The sequence below is a fragment of the Cyprinus carpio genome, chromosome A5 (assembly GCF_018340385.1).
Source record: "Cyprinus carpio isolate SPL01 chromosome A5, ASM1834038v1, whole genome shotgun sequence".
NCBI classification, from domain to species: Eukaryota; Metazoa; Chordata; class Actinopteri; order Cypriniformes; family Cyprinidae; genus Cyprinus; species Cyprinus carpio.
Genome location: NC_056576.1, coordinates 23,867,415 through 23,891,026, shown reverse-complemented (window position 1 = coordinate 23,891,026; position 23,612 = coordinate 23,867,415). Strand labels below are relative to the sequence as shown.

General features: G+C 34.9%; 2 protein-coding genes across 2 annotated transcripts in view; one reads left to right on the top strand and one right to left on the bottom strand.

Moving 5' to 3' along the window:
- Window positions 1-6,739, top strand: part of LOC109078898 (protein mono-ADP-ribosyltransferase PARP8-like) — a 39,008-nt gene extending 32,269 nt beyond the window's left edge. Inside the window, exons 14-26 of the mRNA XM_042756595.1 lie at window positions 157-252; window positions 867-959; window positions 1,075-1,200; window positions 1,307-1,372; window positions 1,730-1,797; window positions 2,066-2,114; window positions 2,869-2,981; window positions 3,587-3,659; window positions 4,136-4,205; window positions 4,348-4,421; window positions 4,588-4,657; window positions 4,747-4,831; window positions 5,039-6,739. Of these exons, the coding sequence (XP_042612529.1) occupies window positions 157-252; window positions 867-959; window positions 1,075-1,200; window positions 1,307-1,372; window positions 1,730-1,797; window positions 2,066-2,114; window positions 2,869-2,981; window positions 3,587-3,659; window positions 4,136-4,205; window positions 4,348-4,421; window positions 4,588-4,657; window positions 4,747-4,831; window positions 5,039-5,141 (1,086 nt within the window). The 3' untranslated portion in view covers window positions 5,142-6,739. The remainder of the gene's footprint in view (window positions 1-156; window positions 253-866; window positions 960-1,074; window positions 1,201-1,306; window positions 1,373-1,729; window positions 1,798-2,065; window positions 2,115-2,868; window positions 2,982-3,586; window positions 3,660-4,135; window positions 4,206-4,347; window positions 4,422-4,587; window positions 4,658-4,746; window positions 4,832-5,038) is intronic.
- Window positions 6,740-12,595: 5,856 nt separating this feature from the next.
- Window positions 12,596-15,303, bottom strand: LOC109075610 (E3 ubiquitin-protein ligase DTX3L-like). The gene is made up of 4 exons (XM_042756594.1): window positions 14,964-15,303; window positions 13,840-14,754; window positions 13,522-13,739; window positions 12,596-13,389 (listed from the first exon to the last, which is right to left on the bottom strand). Exons 1-4 carry the CDS (start codon window positions 14,976-14,978, stop codon window positions 13,320-13,322), a joined length of 1,218 nt encoding a protein of 405 aa, XP_042612528.1. The 5' UTR covers window positions 14,979-15,303; the 3' UTR covers window positions 12,596-13,319.
- Window positions 15,304-23,612: the final 8,309 nt, after the last annotated feature.

The window sequence follows — 23,612 nt, the reverse complement described above, 5'->3', positions numbered from 1 at the left end:
GATGAAAATATTTTCTTTTTTAGTGAACTGTCCTTTTAATTTGTATTAGGGTTTTGGTGGAGCTCTTCTGGCAGCTGCTGATGCTATATTACTGTTACAGAGGGGTGAAATGATACTGAACAGATGCAAGTGTGTTGACCTGATGTGTAATTGCAGACTATGGAGTATGCAGAACAGCGTATTCCTGTACTGAATGAGTTCTGTGTGGTCTGCGATGAACCTCACGTGTTCCAAAATGGACCAATGCTCAGAGTGAGTCTGTTTGCTCTACTAGCAATCTGGAATAGTGAATGGTGTGAATACTTTGGAGTTAAATATTTAAGACACCCGTGGTCTCATGTCTTTTAAAGTATACAGTAGACCTCCATTGAATATTTTGGGTTTAGAAAGATTTCTAATGTTTTTTTTAAAGAATATTGTTTGATCAAAAAGACAGTAATTTTTTTTTTATTTCAAATAGAAATATTTGTAACGTAATAAATGTCTTTACTGTCACTTTTGATCAATTGAATGCTCTTGCTGAATACAAGTTTTATTGTATTTTTATTCTTTTCAACTCAAAACGTATTTAGTGTAAACATAAACATGTATTCCTCTTTCTTTGTTCTTTCTATATTCCATACTAAACAGCCTTTGTTACTGTTTAAATTTGAAAGATGAATTTAACATCAAACTATTTTAAAAAGAACTTCATAGCTTATGTTTTGATATCACAAAGACCATTTTCTTTTTCCATAAAATTCTTCAGAAAATATTTATGCATAATATTGCTTTTAAAAACAACTGATGTTATATGTGATTAGATTAATTCTGGATTAATAATAACATTTCACTTCTAATGATCTTGGTTCTAATGTGTCCTGCAGCCCACAGTGTGTGAGAGAGAGTTATGTGTATTCGCCTTCCAAACGTTGGGGGTCATGAATGAGGCTGCTGATGAGATTGCCACTGGTGCTCAGGTACTCAAACAAACAAAATAGACATACGCAACTGTAAGCACTCATACAGTCATTCTGCACAGAAGATACCGTGTTTCTAACTAAACGCCTTAACGATTTCTGTTTGTGACTACAGGTAGTAGACCTGCTGGTCTCCATGTGCCGATCTGCGCTGGAGTCTCCGAGGAAAGTTGTCATTTTTGAGCCATATCCCTCTGTGGTGGATCCCAATGACTCACAAGCACTTGCCTTCAACCCCAGGGTACTTAAAACACTAATAGCAATTAGCTTTAGCTTAACCGGTCTCTTTAGTGTAATCCTGCTATTCAGAAAGGAATATTACATTGATTGTTTGAGTTGTTCTTCAGAAAAAGGACTATGACCGAGTGGTGAGAGCACTCGACAGTATCGCATCTATCAGAGAAATGACCCAGGTATTAAGTTAAATTTTACAACAAAAGCATGTTTTTTTCTGTGATTGTTATTGTTTTTAAGGCCATCAGTCATTTAAAATAGAGTATTTTAATCAAATATAAAATATTATGTAAAAAATTTAATTTTATAATAATTAATTATAGTTTAATCTAATATATTTTATTAATTAATATGATGTAAAATATAATAATAAACTTGATTAAACATTAAATTGAGAGCCCTAGTTGTTTAAATCAATATTCCTTTATCTTGCATAGTATACGACTTCAGAGAAATCATCCAATGCTTTGATACCTAATGGATAAGACTTGCCAGAATGTAATACCATGTTGACTGTTGACATTTCTTCTGCACAGGCTCCATACCTGGAGATAAAGAAACAAATGGACAAGCATGATCCCCTGGCTCACCCACTGCTGCAGTGGTATGACAGAAAGTCACTTCAGTCATTTTCTGCTCCACTCCTGCATTTTAATGTTGTGTAAATGTGATGGTCAGCTCTCGTAACAGCTCTGATTACATACTCATGGAGTGTGTGTACATCCATCTTTGTCCTACAGTAACTAGGACAGTCAGTATGATCATGTGATGAACAATTGCTCATATATTTAAATACGTCTGCAGTCCTGCAGTAGAGGGTTTCAAACCTAATGGGGTATATGACATGGCTGATAAATCCATTTTCTTAACAGGGTGATTTCCAGTAACAGATCACACATAGTGAAGCTTCCTGTTTCTAGAGTAAGTCTTGTATCTGTTTTATTAAGCATTTGAAATGATTTCCCTTAATATTTCTGCTATCAAATGCCACCATTTCTGAGTTTTAGATTAAGATGATTAGGGTTAGACTAATGGCTCTTTTCCACTGCATGCCACGGCTTACTTTTTTCACTGTGTACTGTGCCTAGTACTTTTTTAGTGCCACCTCGGTTGATGGTCCAAGTGAGCCATACGGTGCTAAAATGTGACATGTAAACACTGCAGATCACTGATTGGTCAGAGAGAATCGTCACTTCCAGCGTCATTGGATTTGCAACACAAGACACCAAACCCACTAGATTTAAATAGTCCGCAACAGCCACCACAGTATCATTTGTCTGCAAGACTTTTAAAACAACTTGCTTTAAACGACTGTCACACACAACTTGAAAAAAGAAATGGCTATATCATGGTCAGTAGACGAGATGGCGGTGCAACTATAACAATCAGTCTATAATCGCACCCTCTGTGAAGCGGTACTACACTGCAGTGGAAAAGCAAACCGAGCCAAAGTAAAGCGAGCCGAGCCATACCACGCAGTGGAAAAGCGGCTTAACTGGCATTACCTCCCTAAGAGAGAACCATGACTCCTTAAGAAACCATCTTTCAGTTCTTCTGTATTCCTAAAGACAGTTTTAAATTCACAGGAACTCTTCAATGTCTCATGATTAAGGTAAAATGATTAAGGCTTAGCATCTCAAGTGTATGCTCTTTCATCTTGTTTTTCTCACAACAGCAACTGAAGTTCATGCACACACCCCATCAGTTCCTCCTGCTCAGCAGTCCACCAGCCAAAGAATCCAACTTCAGAGCTGCCAAAGGCCTCTTCGGGAGTACCTTTGCTTTCCAGTGAGTTCCATTTTAAACTACCAACAGAGCATTTACCTTAGAAACTGCAAATCTGACCCACATCATTACAAATTCAGAAATTCATGATTAGGGTACAACAAGGTTTAAGGAAAATGTGTTTTATCTGGTTCCTAAGTATATTACAATATCTGTCCGGCTGGAGCTTGTAATTTTTGGCAAGCTCTTGGGAGTTTTGTGTGCAGTCTGTGAATAGTCTGTGGGTGTGCTGAACAAATGTTGTAGATGCCACAAGCCTGGTTTGGACCGCAAGACATAACAGAAAAGCAATAATTTCTTACTTTAAATGCTTCATGGCATTGTGATTATGTCCACTAATAATACATATTTTAAATTTGGAAATGCATTTCATTGTCACAATAAAAGGAAATCAGTTTCAGCTGTCTTAACTAGTTCAGCTGTTATTCAGCTGTGCAGCAAACTAAATCTTGAAGGAGTCATAGAATTCAAATCTGTCTTTTGCACAGATCTAATTAAAGCCACAGCTGCACAGGCATGAGGTTTCTTGCTGACTTGAGAACACTGGTTGTTGATTTTCTAGTTTTAAAAAGACAAACTGACTGGCTCTTTCTCCCTCTTGCTTTCAGTGGATCACACATAGAAAACTGGCACTCCATTTTGAGGAATGGTTTAGTCGTGGCATCAAACACAAGGCTTCAGGTACTTACATCTAATTATGATGCAGATGCTTTACCCACAGTATCTGATTCTTGAAAGAGACCAACAGTAAAAAGGTTAAATAAGCTGGGATGAAGTGTGGATGAAGCTGATTTTTTTTTATAGTGGAAATAGATGTAGTAAGATATAATAGTGTGTGTGTGTGTGTGTGTGTGTGTGTGTGTATGCATAATGCATTATGTTAACCCCTTAAAAACATCTGAGCAGACTAATGATACAATGACCTTTTTACACCACATCTCTAAATTTACGTAAGAAGGAACTTAATAGTTAAGAGGCTTATTTATGAAATGTTTCTTAGAACAAAATATAGAACTTAATGTCTTTAAATGTAGTTGTGTATACTGTATGTGGTTACTGGATATTTCAGCAGACATACATGTATTTAAAGTTTTGAGAAGTGAAGAGTTTGCAGTGATTTAACTCAATGCCATACTGAATTACTGTCTTGGTTGCAGCTCCATGGCGCTATCTATGGGAGTGGAATCTATATCAGTCCATTATCAAGCATATCCTTTGGCTACTCAGGTCTTAAAACCTTTATGAGCAAAAACTTATTTTTTGATACTCATGTTTCCTGTACTTTCTATATGAATGTATGCACAATACAACCAAAAATGTAAAAACATGTTGCATAAGTAATTGCTTGACATAACTTTTTCACCCAAAGGGATGAATAAAAAACAGCAGAAAGTTGCTTCAAAAGATGAAACGGCTGCCAACAAGTCCAATATTCATTTGCAGGTATTTAGTTTAGCATTTATTTTTGAACTTTTTTTTTAGTACTGCTATTTTCCCCCCAATCACTTGACACAGTCATTATTGGAATGTATTATTTAAAATAAATAAATAAATAAATGGTTGGCCTGAAACCTCGAATGATCCACATTTTTCTGTGTTTTGCTTTCAGTCACAGAAGAAAGGCCAGAACCCCCAGTTTCTGCAGAGCCGCAACCTGAAATGCATAGCCTTATGTGAAGGTACACCCCACATTTACCACACATTTATATTATAATCTGTAATTTTTGTCATGTTAATAATCACTTCTTTTTATATATATATGTAACAGTTATTACATCTCCAGACCTGCACAAGCATGGGGACATCTGGGTAGTTCCAAATACAGATCATGTCTGCACACGTTTTTTCTTTGTGTAAGTACAATTATGTCTGTCTCAGCATATATATCTGTTCCTGTTGCTAAATGTGTATTTGTAAAATACTGAGTGTGTATCTCATATATTGAATGCATTAATTCCATCAGAACATAAAAAGCAGCACATCTGATATTACATCTAAATAATAGCAGAAAAATCGAACTGAAAGTCTCTGTTTTTTTTTTTCAACCACTTGTGAACTAGTTATGAGGACGGACAGGTAGGTGACACGAGTATAAACACACAGGACTCTGGTATTAATAGGGAGATCCTGCGAGTCATCGGCAATCAGACGGCTACTGGATGAAAGAGTTTGAACACAATACCGCTGCCTTGACCTCTTTCCCAAAGCTGGACATTTGAGCGTAGGAGGCCAATACCATGGGTATTTTTGGTAACCACAAACACACACGCAGAACAAAAAGTATATTCGCTCAAATCTTCAGAATACACTATTTATACTGTTCCCCTGGGATACATGCATATTTACACGACAATTCAAACTATTACCGTTTTGCTAAGTTTCTAAATACAAGGTACATTTTGAAAGAGCATGGTATGTCTTTCAGTTCAACTGATGGACTAATTTTTTGTAACGATACAAAAAATGAAAAACTTTGAAGAATACAGTATTTTGAGACTTTCCTGGAGAAAATACAATATTCCTGTGAGGATATGTGCCATCAGACCTTGTTTACTAAGAGTTGTACTTGTTAAAGTACATTAATTTGTGTATACAAAAGGTGTCTACTGTATATGCACTTTATTTTTTTTAATGTATGATAGTTGTTTCAAACTTCCATGTAATCTTAAATGCCTTTCAAAGACAGACATATTTATTGTTTGACAAGTGCTGAACACAAGCGAGCAACTCCTGATGTTGACTGCATTTACAGCTGATGGAGCGTTGACAAGTGTAGTTTGAAAACGAAATCCCTGTGCTACAGCTTATATTTTATGCTACTTAAAAGTAGCTGTCAGTTTACAATTTCTAAAGGCCTCAGTTTAGGATTTGCCCAGATTTACTGAACCTGCCACTTCATTAACATCATCATTTTAAACCTACAGTACTGCTGTTACATTTTCATTGATGAGTGACTATACCAAGTATGAAAAAAGTAAGATTAAAAATACAAAAAATTAAAAGACCATGTATTCGGCAGCAACAGCGAAACATAAGATGCATGCTGCTTTCCTTACATTTTCAGATAATATGTTTTCCTTGGTATGGTTATAGAATTTTTGATAAAGGAGAAAAATCGGCACCCAATTGTAAAATGTCTTTGAATATTTCAATATAAATCTTTTTTGTAAGGTGATTTTAAGGCAGAATAAGTGTTTGCTGCTTGTTGTTTATACATTGTAATGTATTAACAGAAGGTTCAAATGTGTGAGTATTCTGTTCAATTTTTGCAGTTCTTTATAGCGATGTTTAGACACCTGTGTGGTTGTTAACTTTACTTTCTAAACATTAAATTGTTCGATCATTAAAATCACTAAATCTTTTTTGAGAATGATCACCTAATATAGATATTAGTAATCTGTGCATAAAGATTACATATTTCGTTGAAGTTCATTAAATTGTATTAAAAATACTATACAAGGAAATGCAATTTTTACATGAAGTCAAGATGTAGCACCACAACAGTTTTGTTTCATTTAGTTTTTTTTTCTCACTTATGGGCAGAATTATGGGTTTTATTAAAATATGGGCACATTAAATATGTGGTATTGATTATTTTGTGTGCAGAAAAGTATTTTGTATTTTTCCATGGAACTCTGAAATACTGATAAATTCACATGATGTTCACTTGCAATATATTCCATTTGACCAACAGCTTAATATTACATTAAATCTAAAGTGAAACTTTACGTAATCCTTATGCATTGTCAAGTTTGTCATTATTAAAAAAAAAGGATGTAAATCAGATTTATTATATTGAATATTTCTTAAAATCCACAATCATCAGTTAATAAATAGTTTAAATATATTTAAAGGATTAAGTTGGGGTTTAGTTCTTAGACGCATGTACATTCATTACTGTATAACTGTTTCAAAATATCTAACAGCAACTTATTTTTTATGTGTGTGTGTTTTTTTTTTCATTGAGATGGATGATGTTCATATGTGATAGGTCTGTTTGTATAGTTTTGTACATTTTCTGCACAATTTGGTAAAAAAGGATCATGCTACTTAGCATTTGGTGCCTTATCGCTAAGGATTTAATGGCAAATATGACTGTACTGTCATATATGAAAATATGTATATAGTGTAAATAATGCCACAGCAGCAAGGAGGCCAAATATTTTCTTGTAGTATGTTTTTACTTTTTCTTTATTTTGCGAACGGATCAAGCTTTTTGGCTTTTTACAAGTTATGGAAATAGTAGCTTATGTATCTATGTTCATTAAATTCAGATTTGCCAATAATTCAGACATTTGTCTTTTTTTTCTTTCTAATTGAAAGGAAATAAATACTGCAAAAAAGTATTTCATACACCGAAGTCTGCAGCCTTACTAGCCTCACTCACCTTTGATCCAGAGTCATTTTCCGCAGAGCCGTTCCTTTTTGTTACAACCATTAAATCATGAGCCTGGCCAGTGCACAACATCCAACAAGCAACTTCAAAATGGCTAGCATTTTGAGAATACCTAAAGACTATAGAATACCCAAGACATGTCACTCCTATAGTTTTGAATGGGGAAAAATGCAACGCTTAATATGGCCGCTCAATCGCAGGAGGCCCCGCCTTCTGAATGAAAGCGGCAATTTCTAATTGGTAAAATCATCATGTCACTGCAGCTGCCGTTAGAAGTTCCGGTTGCTATAGAAACAGTCAGCACTCTTGACAGTGCTTTCACACCTGGCCCGTTGTTTCGGAACCTGGCGCGTTTCCCCCCTTAACTCGGTTCGTTTGGGCATATGTGAACACAACACAGCAATCTGTGTCAAAACAATCGGTCCGAGATTGAAAACGAACTCTGGAGCGGTTCGGTTGTAGTGAGAAAGCAATCCGATCCAATGAACCAGGCTATATCTCAGTGTATAATGGGTAATTACGCATGTGACTTGTATAAACATTTTTGGTCCAATTAGAAACTTTACTGTGTGAAGTATAAAAAGCAACATTGTAATAATTTGAATCCCTGTTTCGGAACAAAGCATTCGATCTACAGGTGTGAAAGCACCCTGAGACGTGCGCTTAGGACTTTGCATGCGCACTCTCTCATATATACCCAAAAAAAAAATCTTCACAAAACTATATTAGAAAAAAAAAAAAAATCAATTACAACACCGTTGTTGTCAGATTTCTTTGGCGATTTCAAATATGACATATAATCGTAAGCTTAGTGAACAGTTTTGGAGAATTTCATGTTTCCCTATACATAGGAACTGCACTTGCATGCCCGTGAGGCGTTTCAAAGATGGCCGCCGAGTGACTTGTCTTATAGACTTTGGATGTAGTCAGAATATGTTTATGAGGGGAAGGCAGTGCATGGCAATTTTGTATAGAGTTCTAGAATCGATCAGCCATTTCAAGTGTCTGTCCTCAAAAGCACAAATACAAATTATTCCATTGTTGATTTTTTCATAAAATGGTGTATGTTAATAATTTAGTTGTACCTCTGTAAATTAGTGCTAGAACAGGCTAATCATTTTCTCCAGTTGGCCAAAAGCCAGGACACTTAGCACAGGTAAGTCACTGATTTTATTTGTACAACCTTAAATCAGAAAAAGTTGTGACACTTTGTAAATTGCAATAAAATCAAGAATCTGTGATTAGTTCATTTTCTTTTACCATTATTAAATTGACAAAAGTGCAAAGAAAAGATTTCCAATGTTTTCACTGACCAAATTAATAGTATTTTGTAAATATAAAGACATTTTGATTTTGATGGCTGCAACACAGTCCAGAAAAGTTGGGACAAAGGCAAGTTTAACACATAAACTTTCCTTTTAATTACAATATTTAATACAAAGGCCAAGATTAAAAGGCACTGTCACATTATTTGGACTGAACCGGCACCCAAAACAGATGCCCCCAGCAGAGTTTATCTTAAAATTAACAGAATTGCACCTCTAACAATGTTTTTCACATTCCAAAATAAATTCTTTAAGCAAATAAAAGGTACAGCAATGGGAGCTTGCTTTGCACTAAATTATTCAAATGGTTTACGTCTTTGTCAGGAAACAAACATTGAGTCACAAAGAATATGTTTAAAGGCACTATGGTGGGGAAGGTATTGGACGACGAGACTTATATGGTCTGGGTCACAAACAAGAGCTGCTACCACTTTCAGAGTTATCTTAACACTAATCCTAATTTGAAGCTGACTAACAGAGTTTTCATTATTCAAATATCCATTTCCTAGATCTTGAGATATCAAAATATGACAAAGGTGAATTGCACACGTCCGTGTTTAGAACCAAATTATTCAATGCGGAATGCTATACTTTGGGAGGAAAGCTACCACCCACTATTGGTTAATAGAGAGATTCAAATTTTTAAAATTTCAAAGGATTAAACGCATATGTGACTCTAAAGACGTTTTTGATAAAAATGCTCAAGACATGATTCAAATGTTTAAGAAAAGAGGATATAAACACAAGACCTTAGATAAAGCCTATAGTAGAGTTAAAGAAATTAGTAGAGAACAGCTGTTGGTTCAAAAACAAAGGGCGACAACAAGAGCCAAACCAAGTTTATTTTGTTACACAATACAGTAGTCAAGCCAATAAGATAAAGAAAATAAAGAAGAATTGGGACATCATAAAAAGTGATACCATCTTAAGAGATGCACTGCCGGAGGTACCTACTATCACCTTTAAACGAGCTCCTACTTTAAAAGATAGTCTTGTAAAAAGCTATATGCCTCCTGTACAGAATAAAACTTGGCTAGGCACAAAAAGAGGTAAGTATAAGTGTGGAAACTGTAATCACTGTAACAATATGGTCAATATGGTCAATACTTTTTTAGATGTGACATCAAATTGTTAATACAGTGTATATACTCATTTATTAATTGTAATACCTCATTTGTTGTCTATAGACTAGAATGTCCTTGTGGCTGTTTTTATATTTGAAGAACCAAGCGTAAGCTTAAAGAAAGATTAGCAGAGCACAAATATGCTATAAGAACAAGTAACCACCAATACCCTCTACATTATATAGAGGCGAACCACGGAAGTAGCGATACTCTAAAAATCTTTGGGATAGAACATGTTAAATTATCACCAAGAGGGGGAGATAGACTTAAAAAACTTTTACAAAGAGAATCCTTTTGGATTCATACTTTAAAAGCTAATCAATACCCTGGTCTAAACTTGGAATTGGATTTTTCTCCTTTTTTGTAACTGACTATATGCACATGTCAGTGTGTTGCTATATGTATCTATCTATATTGATATTTCAAATTGTATCTTGATGTGGAAAGTGGTATAACATAGAAATTGTAAAATTATTTAAAATCTGAGACTGCACATATTTATTAGAGCATGAAATAAAATTATATCTTTTTCACAATGTAACATTTTTCTGTAACTTGTCTTATACAAAGCAAACTCTTCCTAGATGTATCTATTTATATTGATATTTTAAACTATCTTGATGTGGGAACTGGTTAAATATTGAATATGTGACTTGTCTTATCTAAAGTAACTTGTTGTAATTGCTCTTTGTCAGGTGATACCTGTGCAGATGAACACCTTGTGCTTCTAGGTCATGTGACCACATGCAGATACTGTATATATATGCATGCAGTCTAGAGACTGCCATTTTGAATTTGCCCTGAAGAAGGCCACAGAGGCCGAAACATGTTGGCATGTTTTTAATGGATAGCCAAGTTTAAATAAAGGCTTTTTAACTTATATTCCTTGTGAGTGCCTCAGAACTACTGTTTATTTGGGATACAATATTTAATAGTTTGGGAATTGAGGATTCTAATTGTTACTTTTTTTGCTTGCTTGATACAAGACTTCAGCTGTTCAGTAGTCCATGGTTGTCATTGTCTGACTCTCCTTTTCATGATTGGGCCATGCATTTTCAGTAGGAGACAGATCTGGACTGCAGGCAGGCCAGTCAAGCACCTCCTCTCTCTGTCTACAAAACCACGCTGTTGTAGCGCATGCAGAATGAGACCTGGCATTGTCTTGATCTATACCATGTGGTGATTGATGTCGAAAAGACATCAAATTGGCATCAAAATTAATGTAAAACAAAAACAAAAAAACAGGTCAAATATGCAAATCAAAGTGAGGTCATGATGTTGATTTGATGTAAACATTTTGGCCTACATTTACTTTATACCAATTTCATTGTGGGATAAACTTCCTATACTCCTTTCACCCAATTACAACTGGAAGAAATTGCCGTCTTAACTGAAATTGAAATTCTTACAGCATCTTGATCATGGACTGATTGATGGTGGTAGTATTGTACTCTTAACTGTGTGTATTTTAATGTAAGTTTAAATGTGGGGTCATTGATGTATTTCTGTTCGGAGAAGTCGAAGACAAATTTCCACTAAGGTGGACAATAAAGTCTAATGAATGAATGAATGACTAATATTTGAAGGTGTCTGCTGGGTAACCATAGACTTCCCATGAAAGACGTCATCTTGATGGCAGTATGTGTCTCTACAATCCCAATACGCCTCCACAACAACAATAACCCTCCACATAAACCAGTAACTAATACCAATTCCTTTCACCCATGCCATTTGCTCTGCTGCACCCCTATAACCCCAAACATGATAACCTCGCCTATTACCAATTCATCTGCTTATTGTGGACTATTTTAGAACCATTTCATTTGGATATTCTATAACCTAATCACCCTTTTTTTTTTTTTTTTACCGCTGCCCCAACCTTTTTTTGGAGTGTGTTGCAGCCATCAAAATCAAAATTAGTTTATATTAAAAAAAAAAAAAAATACATTTAAGTTTATCAATGAAAACTTTGGAAATCTTTTCTTTATACCTTTGTCAATTAAATCTATAAATATATTCCAGTAAATCTTTCTGCAAAGTAAAACTTTCATCAATATTAAATTTTTATTATAAATAAAATATATTAAATTTAACATAATTATTATAAATAAATTTTAATTTAATGTATATTTATATGGATATATATATATATATATATATATATATATATATATATATATATATATATATATATATATAGACCACACAAATGCCACTAACTTATCAAATACTTTGTTGTGGGATCAGTTGTTTTGATCAGCATGTCTTTGGGTTGATGCCCAATAAACAGAAATAATTTCACAATTTCAAGTATAATTTGATACAATTCTATTTAAAGTTCTTCAATTATTGTTTTTGCATAATACAACAATTGATGCAGAAAATGTATCAGGTAAAAACCACTGGAGAACTACATACATATATACTATACTTCTATATATACTTATATACTATATATATATACTTCTATATATATATATATATATATATATATATATATATATATATATATATATATATATATATATATATATATATATATATATATACATATATATATATACATATATATATATATACATATATATATATATGTATATATATATATATATATATATATATATATATATATATATATATATATATATATATATATATATATATATATATATATATATATATATATATATATATATATATATATATATATATATATATATATATATATATATATATATATATATATATATACATACACATACACACACACACACACACACACACACACACACACATATAAATATATATCCATTTAAAAAACACTAAAACCCATCAAAATCTGAACAAATGTAAACAATAAATGATCCAGGTAAAATTCCGGTAATATTAAAAGCCTGATCCCAATAGGAATAGTTTAGTGTAACTAAAATGACTTGTTCTTGGTTTGATTAAAGTTTCTCATGATTACTGGTTGTTTCACCTCTGGTGACGGTGAAAGGATTGTCTATGTCTCTCGGAATAGTTCATTTAATTTTAACATCAATGACACTTATATTTGTTCCTTTTTGTTGCTGAGTCTCTATTGTAACTTCATATACACTGCATGACACATATTACCGCATGTTCTATTAGGAAATCTCAAAACACAATATAATATAGAAAACCTAATTACAATATGATATAGCAATGGTGATTAAAACAAAACTGATTTCTGTAGATGTGATCCTCTATCACACTGACATGAAACTAAGGTTTACAGTTAAAAGCACAAACATCTTTTACTGCATACATGACATATTAACTGTCTTATTCATACATTCAAAACATTAAGAAAAACAAAATTAAGAATGCCTGTAAACAAAAAAAAAAAATAAGTGCCATACTTTGATTAGTGATCACAAGATTGCAGTATTACTTTATTCTTGTTCTTGTTTTTAATATGACTGCTGGTTGTGATAATAGTGTCTGAACTGATTACAAGGTTCAGTCTGTATAATCAGTAAATTCCTTTTGCTTTCAGTTCGTCTTGTACTCGTTTGAGGTAGTCTGGATCTGGGTAACCATAACTACAAACACAAAAACATCCTTACAACACTTGTGACAATTATTATAGATTAAACAGTGCTAAAAATAAAAGGGCTTGTCTGAGATAAGGTAACCACCCAAAAATGTTGACAACACTCAAACTGTTTACTTACCAAGTTGGCCCTCCAACACGAGACGTCTTATGGTGAATGTCATTCCAGGTCACCACATTGTTCTGTCCAGTGGTAGATGAGCGTCCAATAGTGAAAGTGAGTCGCTGGTCGAATGCCCTCTGCAGAAGCTTCAGTACCTTCTTCCCCTCTGTTGAGTCAGGGAGGTAAGCTATGCGGGACGCACCCTGGTACGGCATGCCTGGGTTTGGGTGTTCATCCTGCAGAGTATGAGGTAATCAAAGGACAACATGATTGTTATCATACCGAACAGTTTAAAGCAGAAGAATGTGTAACACCTCATCGCATTTGTAAACTCACCCCCTGACGTCCACTTGGTATATGGTAGCTAATTAAGATTGTTCCATATTTTGCATATCCAGGTAGAGAGGAGCTGTCCCATGAGACAGTCATGGATCCTCCTTTTGGTTGCGTCCCTGTAAGACTGCCGTATATCTCTCCGCATATCGGACAAGTTGGTTTCAACTGGAATGCTCTTTTCAAACAGTCTTTACAAAATCTGTGCTTACATTTAGGCAAGACTATGCATTCAGATGTCTTGAGTGGTTCCAAACAAATTGGACATGCTTCATCTTTGGCTTGGTGTATTGATTTCTGTTGTTCCACATTTTGCTTGTAAGGTGTTTCATAGACTTTTGTTTTATTTGGGGTTTGGTACTGTGAATCTCTCCGCGTACTCCCAATCAGTTGAAATCGCCTTTCATCTTTATGAGTTATTACCAGTTCTGGAAATTTTGCTTGGCAAAGCGCAGTAATTCCTGGACTGTTATAATATGCCCGAGTTTGCAGCCCTGTTGCAATCTTTTGATATAATGTTATAAACTGTTCTCGTGCAAACTGAGCATGAACGCTCTTACCAGACTTAGACAAAAAGGTCACAAATCCATTGTCTTGCTTTATGATAACTGCATTCCTTTTTTTAATTATGTCAAGTTCCTTAGATTTAATTAATTCAATGTAATCCATAACAATGTCATCAACCTTAACTGGTTCAACTTCTAAGGAGTCCCTTTGAGCTGGTCTCTCCTCCTGTCTTAGATCCCTAGTTCCATTACATGTTGTTTGCCTAATTACACTCTTCCTGTAAATATCTTCAGCCTCTTGAAGTGACTCGCTGGCAACACCATTCACATCTTCATATTTATGTTTCACAGTCTTGCTGTGAAGTTTGCTTGAATCTGAATTTGACAGGTGTAGTCTCACTCGAGTGATTATCTGCAAGGAATTTGAAAATAATAATCATAGCTGATTTATAAACAGGGTAAATGAATTTGTTTTAAAATCAGACTTTTTTAAGAACTGACAGACGTCACGCTTACGTAAAAAGACAATAATAAACAGTAGTAAAAAAATCACTTTAAATTATTAAATGATAAAGAAAAATATCGTTGTCAGGGATTTAGCACGACTGTTAGCAAACTCACCTGTGGCAGGCTCATCTCTGTCTCTGCCGACGGCGTCGTTCAGTTGTCAGGGAAATCCAAACGATATCAAGTGGGCTCAAAACGAGCCAAGAGCAACATATAGTAAACCGCCAATAAGTTTGTTGAAGAAAAAATGGTATGCGTTATTTTCAAAAGAGAAGTACAAGTTGAAGCGCTTTTTTGTTTGGTCCAATATCACATGTCACGCAAAACACATTTAACACTTTTTGAATGTAAACACGCTGCGTTTTAGTTTCACTTTTTCAAGCAGGAAGTCATGCTCAGTATCGGGTTGCCAGGTCCCAGGGAAAAAATCCAGCCTAAAGCCGACTCAAAACCCGCCCCAAAGGAAGGAAAGATAAAAATGTGCTTTTGCCCATCTCAATGGGCCCCGCCCCCTTGTGGCGCCAAAACTGTGCGCGTAAATTGGGCGTACAAACTACACGTGCTGCCAGGTGTATAGAAACAAACTTTGTGATCCCTGTTGAAAAAAAAAAAACAGCATATGCTGGTTAGGTATGTTTTGGTGCTAGTTTATGCTGGTCCTTTGCTGGTTTAAGCTGGTCCTTTGCTGGTTTATGCTGGTCATGTTCTGGCAAAGGACCAGCATAAACCAGCAAAATGACCAGCATAAACCAGCAAAGAACCAACATAAACCAGAAAAAGGACCAGCATAAACCAGCAAAGGACCAACTTAAACCAGCAAAAGGACCAGCATAAACCAGCAAAGGGACCAGCATAAACCAGCAAAGGACCAGCATAAACCAACAAAAGGACCAGCATATACCAGCAAAGGACCAGCATAAACCAGCTAAGGACCAGCATAAAAACCAGCAAAAGGACCAGCATAAACCAGCAAAGGGACCAGCATAAACCAGCAAAGGACCAGCATAAACCAGCAAAAGGACCAGCATAAACCAGCAAAGGACCAACATAAACCAGCAAAAGGACCACCATAAACCAGCAAAGGACCAGTATAAACCAGCAAAGGACCAGCATAAACCAGCAAAAGGACCAGCATAAATCAGCAAAGGACCAGCATAAACCAGCAAAGGACCAGCACCCCAGCGTCAAAACATACCTAACCAGCATATGCTGTTTTTTTCAGCAGGGATGACTGATCAAAGTGCATGTTTACATTTACATCTACTCAAGTTGAACAAAGCACTGCAAATGAGGGCCATTTAGAAATCATTCAGCATATAGTCCATCCTGATTGAAATAGTACCAAAAGTAGAGTAGCTACTTTAAATAAATGAAACTGCCACCAGTTACAGTGAAAATGTAGGCCTATGCATTCCTCAATCAGCAGACACTCACTGAAAATAAAGTAGAAAAACATTTACACCACAAGAGGGAGCTAGAGGTCCATTCAGGTGCAAAGACCTTTCCAACAGGAATAATATAGTCTACTGTCTTTCTCCTTCAGTGATCAAGTGATCTTCCTCCCTTGTGAACTAAGGCATCGCTAGACACTGCGGTGCCTGGGTAAAATTTTACTAATTTTTATCTGACAAAAGACATTACTATAATTTGACCTGAGAATATTGTTTCCCTGTCAGAATTAGTTCACCTGTGATGGACTGTCCAAGGTATCCTGCGACCATACAGAGGACAAGCAGTCTTGAGAATAGATCCCACCGTAAGCCCATTCACATTTTATTTTAAAGGGGTCCTATTATTCCCCTTTTGAAAATATGTAGCCTAATATAAGTCTCAGGTGGTCCCAGAATGTGAATGAAGTTTCAGCTCAAAATACCTCACGAATTATTTATTATTTGATACTGTAAATACCCTTTCTTAGGCAGAAGCAAAAATGTAAAGAAGAGAATTAGCTGAATTAGATGATCAGTTCTGTCAATGAACAGCGGGATGTGAAATTTTCCTCATTTTTATTTTTTTGTCATAATGTCCCTTCAGGTTGTGCAAACCAGATAAATCAGATACTGTAAATGTTCACTTAGCTCACCATCCACAAATAAACATGTAGTCAGAGCTATTGTAAAAACAATGAAAGATATAGGCTACTTGAGCATGATGCATAATATTGGAAAAAGGTCATAATCAAATTTCAATAACATTACCACCACATTTCCACCAGAAGCCCACTTACACAGTGGTTCCCAACCTTTCTTTTTCCAGTGGAAACATTAAAACTATTTTAACATTACATTTTTAACAATCTCTGTTAAAAAAAAAAAAAAAAATCTTCTAACATGTATTACATATTAAAAAAAGAATTAAAACCATTTTAAGAAAAGAGATGTGAGTCAAAATGATGAATGGTTATAGAAATCTGCTCTGTTAATAATTCTAGATAAGCTGCCTTATTATCCAAATTATTTAGATTTTTAGAATGTATATTAGCTTATTTTCCATCAACGTTTAAAATGTACAGCTGTGCATAAAAATTTGGTCTGATTTTTGCATTGATTTGATTAAAAACGACAGACAGGCTGAATGAAAATGTAAATGTAAATGCACTGTCTGACGGCAGGTGGCGCTCATGGAACAGAAGAAATAGAGCTGTTTCCCCGGTAACTGCTGTAAACAAAGCAGCGCTGCGCTTATAAACGTTACTTTATTTGGCAGAATGCCATTGAAACTTTTCTCAAGACAGTCGGTTCCCTTCAGAGATACATTCATATAATACATTCACACTTTAATACTCTATAAAACCTTTCACTGCCTTCAGCCGTGTTTTCACACAAAATGAAACTGTCGAAACGTCGTTTTTTGGAGGGTCAGCAGCTTATAAAAACGTAGTTCTGGGTTTGTTTTAGCTTGTTTACTGTACACCAGGGATAGGCAACTCCGGTCCTGGAGGGCCACTATCCTGCAGAGTTTAGCTTCAGCCCTCATAAAAACTCACCTGCCTGTATCTATCTAGTAATCCCGAAAACACTGATTGCCTTGTTCAGGTGTGTGTGTTTAATTAGGGTTGGAGCTAAACTCTGCAGGACAGTGGCCCTCCAGGACCAAATTACCATACACACTCTTTACAACTTGTCACATAGCAGCTTTTAGGCATTGCTGTTTTTTGTTATAAGTCAGAAATGACAAGGAGGCAGCTTCCCGCAATAGAAAGTCAATGGAGAGCGTCGGACCCCCGTCCTTTTAAATTGATATATAAAGACTAAAATCCCTTATCAAATCGTTATTAATATAAATTCCAAATATAAAATTATCTCCACTCACATAGTATACATTGCAATGTTAAGAAGAATGCTACAAAACCTATGTGGCAGACTATATGCACATTTTCAGAAGATGTTCTACAGAGGTGCACTAGATGGCAGTACAGTAGTTTACAATAACTGAACAAACAAGGCATCCTCTGCTTGCTTGACTCTTGAGCGCTAGATGGCAGAAGAGTTCGCGCGTGTGACTAACTAATAGCACCCAATCCGCTCTTTAGTAATAAGGTTGCAGTTAAACTTTCATTTCGACAACACACATCAAGCAAATTCATGCCAAAATCGATTGTTACAACACCTTCTCTAAATGCTTTGCCTTTTTGACCAGGGGTAAATATAGCACTTTCCTAGTACATGACACAGGCTGCTCACACGCAGACACCACTGTCACCCAAAACCCACATTTCTTCTTCATTGCTGTTGCTGTTTAACATTAAACTTAAGGCTGTAAATGGGTGGGAAAGAATGTGCGTGCGCGTATATATATATAGGCTATACTATATAATTTTCCCCCTTCTCTATGCGCTACACGTTTTGTTTTTATGTTGGCTGTTGGTGGCTTTGCACGTCTGGCTAACATGAAATTCTTAAAGGGGACCCTAATTGGAGTGAGACTTCACCATTGAGATGCTCCTGTCGGATATCACACAATCGGCCACCTGCACATGACACAAATTATGTGTCCGTACAAGACGACTTGTCAACGACTGGGACATTTTTGAAAACAGGAGGACAGCCAGCCAAACCGACTCCCGTTTGTCACAGTATGTATGCCTCTGTCTAGAGAAAGTAGAGATTTTGAATCTGAGTCGGGGACCTTTTCGTTTCTTCATCTTGCATTAATTTTCGAGATTTTGTCCGTTTATATATATATTTTTCTATATTTTAGTTAACAAAATACGCTTTTAGTTTGTTTCTTATTCACTTAATGATAAACACGAAACTTTTAGAAAATAAAATGACAAAATGAATTAATAGCCTATTTTTTTATCGCTTAATATTGTTTTTATCGCTTAATCTGTTTCGATATTAGCCTATTGCAAAAGAAAAAAAGTTTGAATATGTTGTGAAGAAAAAAAAAAGATAGATCATGTGTATTTTCCCCGCACTCTGAAATAGTGATAGTAGACTAACTGTAAATATTGATATATTTTGACAGGGCACGCGTCTCATTATTGAAACATAGGCTAACAGATATCAATATTTGATAATAGGATTCTTTTTTTTTTTTTTTTTTTTTTAATTTCCAGAGAAAAAAAATAATGTGTAATCATTCTTTGAACATATTTAATTAAGTCATTTTTTGAACATATTAAAGTAAATACATATAGCCTTACTGGAGGCACGGCTTTATTGAGCGCGCGTAAATCGACTATTATAATAGAGTGGGATATGTTGAGGGCTAAATAATAATATTTTTTATAAGTTAACAGAACACTTTAAGGACAACCAGAAGAGCTTTTAATAATAGCTATTAAATGAATAGCAAGTAAAACGTGCGTAGCCTATTATCATATAGCCTAGCTATATTTTGTACCGCTCAGGATTTGAGTTAGTATTTTGAAGGAACGTTAGCCTTTAGGCTACCTAATATTAATAATAGCCTATAGCCTACTAATAATAACCTAACTTTTGTTAGTTAAATACTATTAAATAATAAACTCAATAGAATAACAGTAGCGTAATAATATTAAGAAATATTATTAGCTGTTAATAATAATAATAATAATTTATGCATTTATGTTTAGCAGGTTTAGAATAGGTACTAGGCTATTCGTTAGAATATTCAGAATTGTTTTTTGTATATTTTATGACTGTTCGCAAAAGAAAAGGAACATGTTCTGTTCCATTTGAACCATTATTTACATTCGTCTTGACATGCTGGCAGATTTATGTTTCCCTCATATCGATTTGCGCAAAATGCTGGAAATCACTGCTTTGCTAAAAGCAAGACGCTGAGTCTGCAAATACATGCATCACAGCAGCAGTGCCCCAGTCCAAGCACATCTAGCCCGGACAGAACAAGTATCACTGCCAGTCCTCAGATAGCACGGATCCGAAGAGACCACCAGTGTGGATTTAATAGCAGTGAAAATATTATGTGGAATCGGATTGAGGGAGATCTAGACATCTGTCAAAAGCAGCCAATAGAATGTACATTAGTAATATTGAACCAAGAAAGACTTCGGGAGATCGGGGACGATTAAGTACAATTCATAATCTGATCCAGGCGGCTTGTGAGAAAAGGGGCACAGATCAAGATGCCCTTCTGCGTTAGATTCTCAACCAACCTAAATGTTATCACGGACTATCAGACTGGTTCCTGCAACCATTTTCTATTCGTAAATGACATAAAATAAACGTTATTTTTCATGCATGCATAGTAATAGGTTCTTTTTGAAAGAATATTTTATTGAAAAATATAAGTTTGAGGGGATGTATTTTGTTTTTATGCTCAACACTAATACCTTTACAGAAGAAAAACATTTATTGAATACTTATTGCAACATAATATTTATATGGCGACACATAAACTGAAGTTGCTGTTGGAAATAAATTTGTAATTTTTTGCCAGTGTGAAACAGTATCTTTCTACAAAAAGACCACAATGACCTCTTGATGCCATAAACCTCACAGCAGAGTAAATATTGGTGTCAGACAGTGGACAGTATGAGCAGAATAGACAACAGACAGCAAAAAAGGGACAGCTAGTCTGATCTAAATATGACAGGGGTGGTGGGATGGGTTGGGTGGGGGTGTAGGGGGGCTTAATTATGTTGTTGTTTTGCCTTGCTGTTTTTTAAAAACCCTTTACATAAAAAAGGGGTCCATGAGAATAATTTAGATAATTTAGGTGTTTTAGGTTTTCTTTCTTAAGTCAGCCAAATACACTTCATTCACAAGCTCTGTTATTAAAGATGCTATTCTTAATCCTACTTTGACAATGCATTAATTGTCATGTTTTGGACAATGTTATAATCTACAAAGGCTTGCTTATAGTGAGTTTTTTGTTTTGTTTGTTATTGGGCATCTTTTGAACATTTCTTAATTATCACTAACACTTAACAATTCAGTAATTTAAAGAAAACTGTTTTTGAAGCACCAGATTCCTGCTAGTATTGTGATGATTGGCTTATAGAAATAAAAGAAACACATGCTTGCTAACCATATTTGTTTTGCCTTTTTCTTAAGACAATCATAATAAACCACCCACTTTTTTGCATTACAGAATAATTACCATCGTAACCATCACTATTATCATAGAGATATGCGTTTTGCTTTTTAAATTTCAATGTGCCATTTGTCCAAACATTCTACATGTTCAGATTCAGATGAAAGCCGTGTGGAATTTATAGATTACGCCATATATCTTTAAGCCAATGAGGACTCTAAATGTAGTGTGCAATTTAGGAGCTGTTTAATTTAGGGCAAACATCTAAGGTTCATCATAATCCCATATATTAAACTGAGACGGATACTTTAGTAAACTAAAGAAGAGATCCAAAGCCTATTAAATCTAAGAGAAGTATCCTTGAGTTTAGGTGAATCCATCTATATGATTGTTACCTTGGGAATAGTCTGAAACATTGTTCAGTGACAGGAGATGTACCATGTAGGAACCATTTTCACTGTCAGCCAGTAATGTGACTGCCAGGCTTAGCATGGCTATCTCTTTATCTTAGAGTGTCTATATAATTTGATCCCCAAAGATCAAATACGGCAGACACCAATTACATAAATAACAATAAACAACCTTATAAAAAAATCAAAAATTCACACCCCCCTTAATTTTCAAAATAAAAACAAAAATAGTGACAGTTTCTTAAAGCTGATATGATGAATAGAAGATGCGTGTGCCTGGGAAAGAGGGAGGGAGATTGCAATGTGTTTGAATGTTGATCGCCTGAGAATGACCCCTGAGTTTGTTTCGCAGGCTACAATATCCCCACACCTCTCAGACTTGGTCTTCAGAGAACCTTACATGCGGTTTCTTGCTTCCACCTACAGCCATCAAAGTATCTCACACAATGGGTCTTAACAATTATGTGAGAAAAATGCTAATCCTTCTCCTCTGGATAATTAGCTGACTTGATTATTATTCATAAAGATTAATTGATTGCACTTGAGGTTGAGAATAAATGAATAACATTAGACTTTATGACTTATTGTTTAGCTGACTAAATGTTTTAGGGCAGAATGTTTATACTCTTATAGACGCTCTGTGTTGATTAGTGATTATGGCTCTAGATTATGTAACAGACAGAGTTAAAATTTTTTTTTACATAAACAGAACAAATCTGCATTTCTAATATGCCTTAAATGGAAATCTCAAATGTAAACCTGAAGTTCAGCAAAGTAAATGTAGTTAAAATGAGCTCATTCAAAACTCAAAATATGAGAATAACACTAAAAGGTTATGGTTCTTGAGTGTCTGATGTGCCTTAATCTTATGTATTTGCATTTGTCTAAAGCATTTCTCTCAATTGATTGAAAATCAGACCATCAGATTAAGTAGGAAATTCAAAGTGAAAATGGCTGATGCAGTTGGAAATGGTGTTTGGTTAATGCAGAACCGCTATTACTGCTGGGGTAATTATGTATATGTGCACAGGACTGTTGAATCTGAAATGTCAGACGGAACACTGAATGATAGTGCTGGGCTTTTACTGATATGTTCTTAATATCTTACACTCATACTCATAACTGTGGATATCTGTCTTGTATATCTATATCATCACAGCAATAAAAGTGACTGTTTCTTTAAAAAAATCTATTGAATTTATTTTGAATATTTTACATTATTATGTTATTTTATAATATCAACATTTATTTTTTTAGGGGCACTGCATTACAGAAATGCCACCATGTGGCAAAGGTAAATTTGCTAAAGAACATATGTACAATATGCTTTATATGTCTTATATATCCATGACAAACAACAGTATTAAGGTTATATTAGACTAATGGATGGCAATACATTAAGTCAGGCGAGTATGCTGCTGTCTAGTCTCAAAGCCATGTCAACAAGCAGATGAAAGCAACAGCTGGATGTGAGACATAACAACCAGCTATAAGAGGAGTGATGGGAATGAATTTTGTCTTGATCCTCTCACATTGCTTGAGAGGGTTTGGAGGTGGTCTAGCTCAGTCCTCTTTGCTTTAGAAACTTTTAAAATAAATTTATACTGCATTTATTCATTTCTTTTCCAAAAATACAATATCACTGTATAAATAAGTACAGGTATGGTTAGTGTCCCATAAGGATTTTTTTTAAGCTTAAAAATGACCAGAATATAGGGTTGGAGAGAAGGTAAGGGTGAATAAATAATGACAGAATGTTCATTTTTGACTGGACTATCCCTTTAAAAGACAATGAAAGCCTGATTGCTTAGTCAAAGTTTAATCTATATCCAGTAACTTGGTGCCTGGTAAATGTTTTTTTTGTCCGAGC

Coding starts and splice junctions, on each gene's coding strand:
- LOC109075610 (XM_042756594.1), bottom strand. Junction 13,740..13,839: donor TACCAAGTGGACGTCAGGGG/GTGAGTTTACAA, acceptor CATACTCTGCAG/GATGAACACCCAAACCCAGG. Junction 13,390..13,521: donor CGTGTTGGAGGGCCAACTTG/GTAAGTAAACAG, acceptor TTGTGTTTGTAG/TTATGGTTACCCAGATCCAG.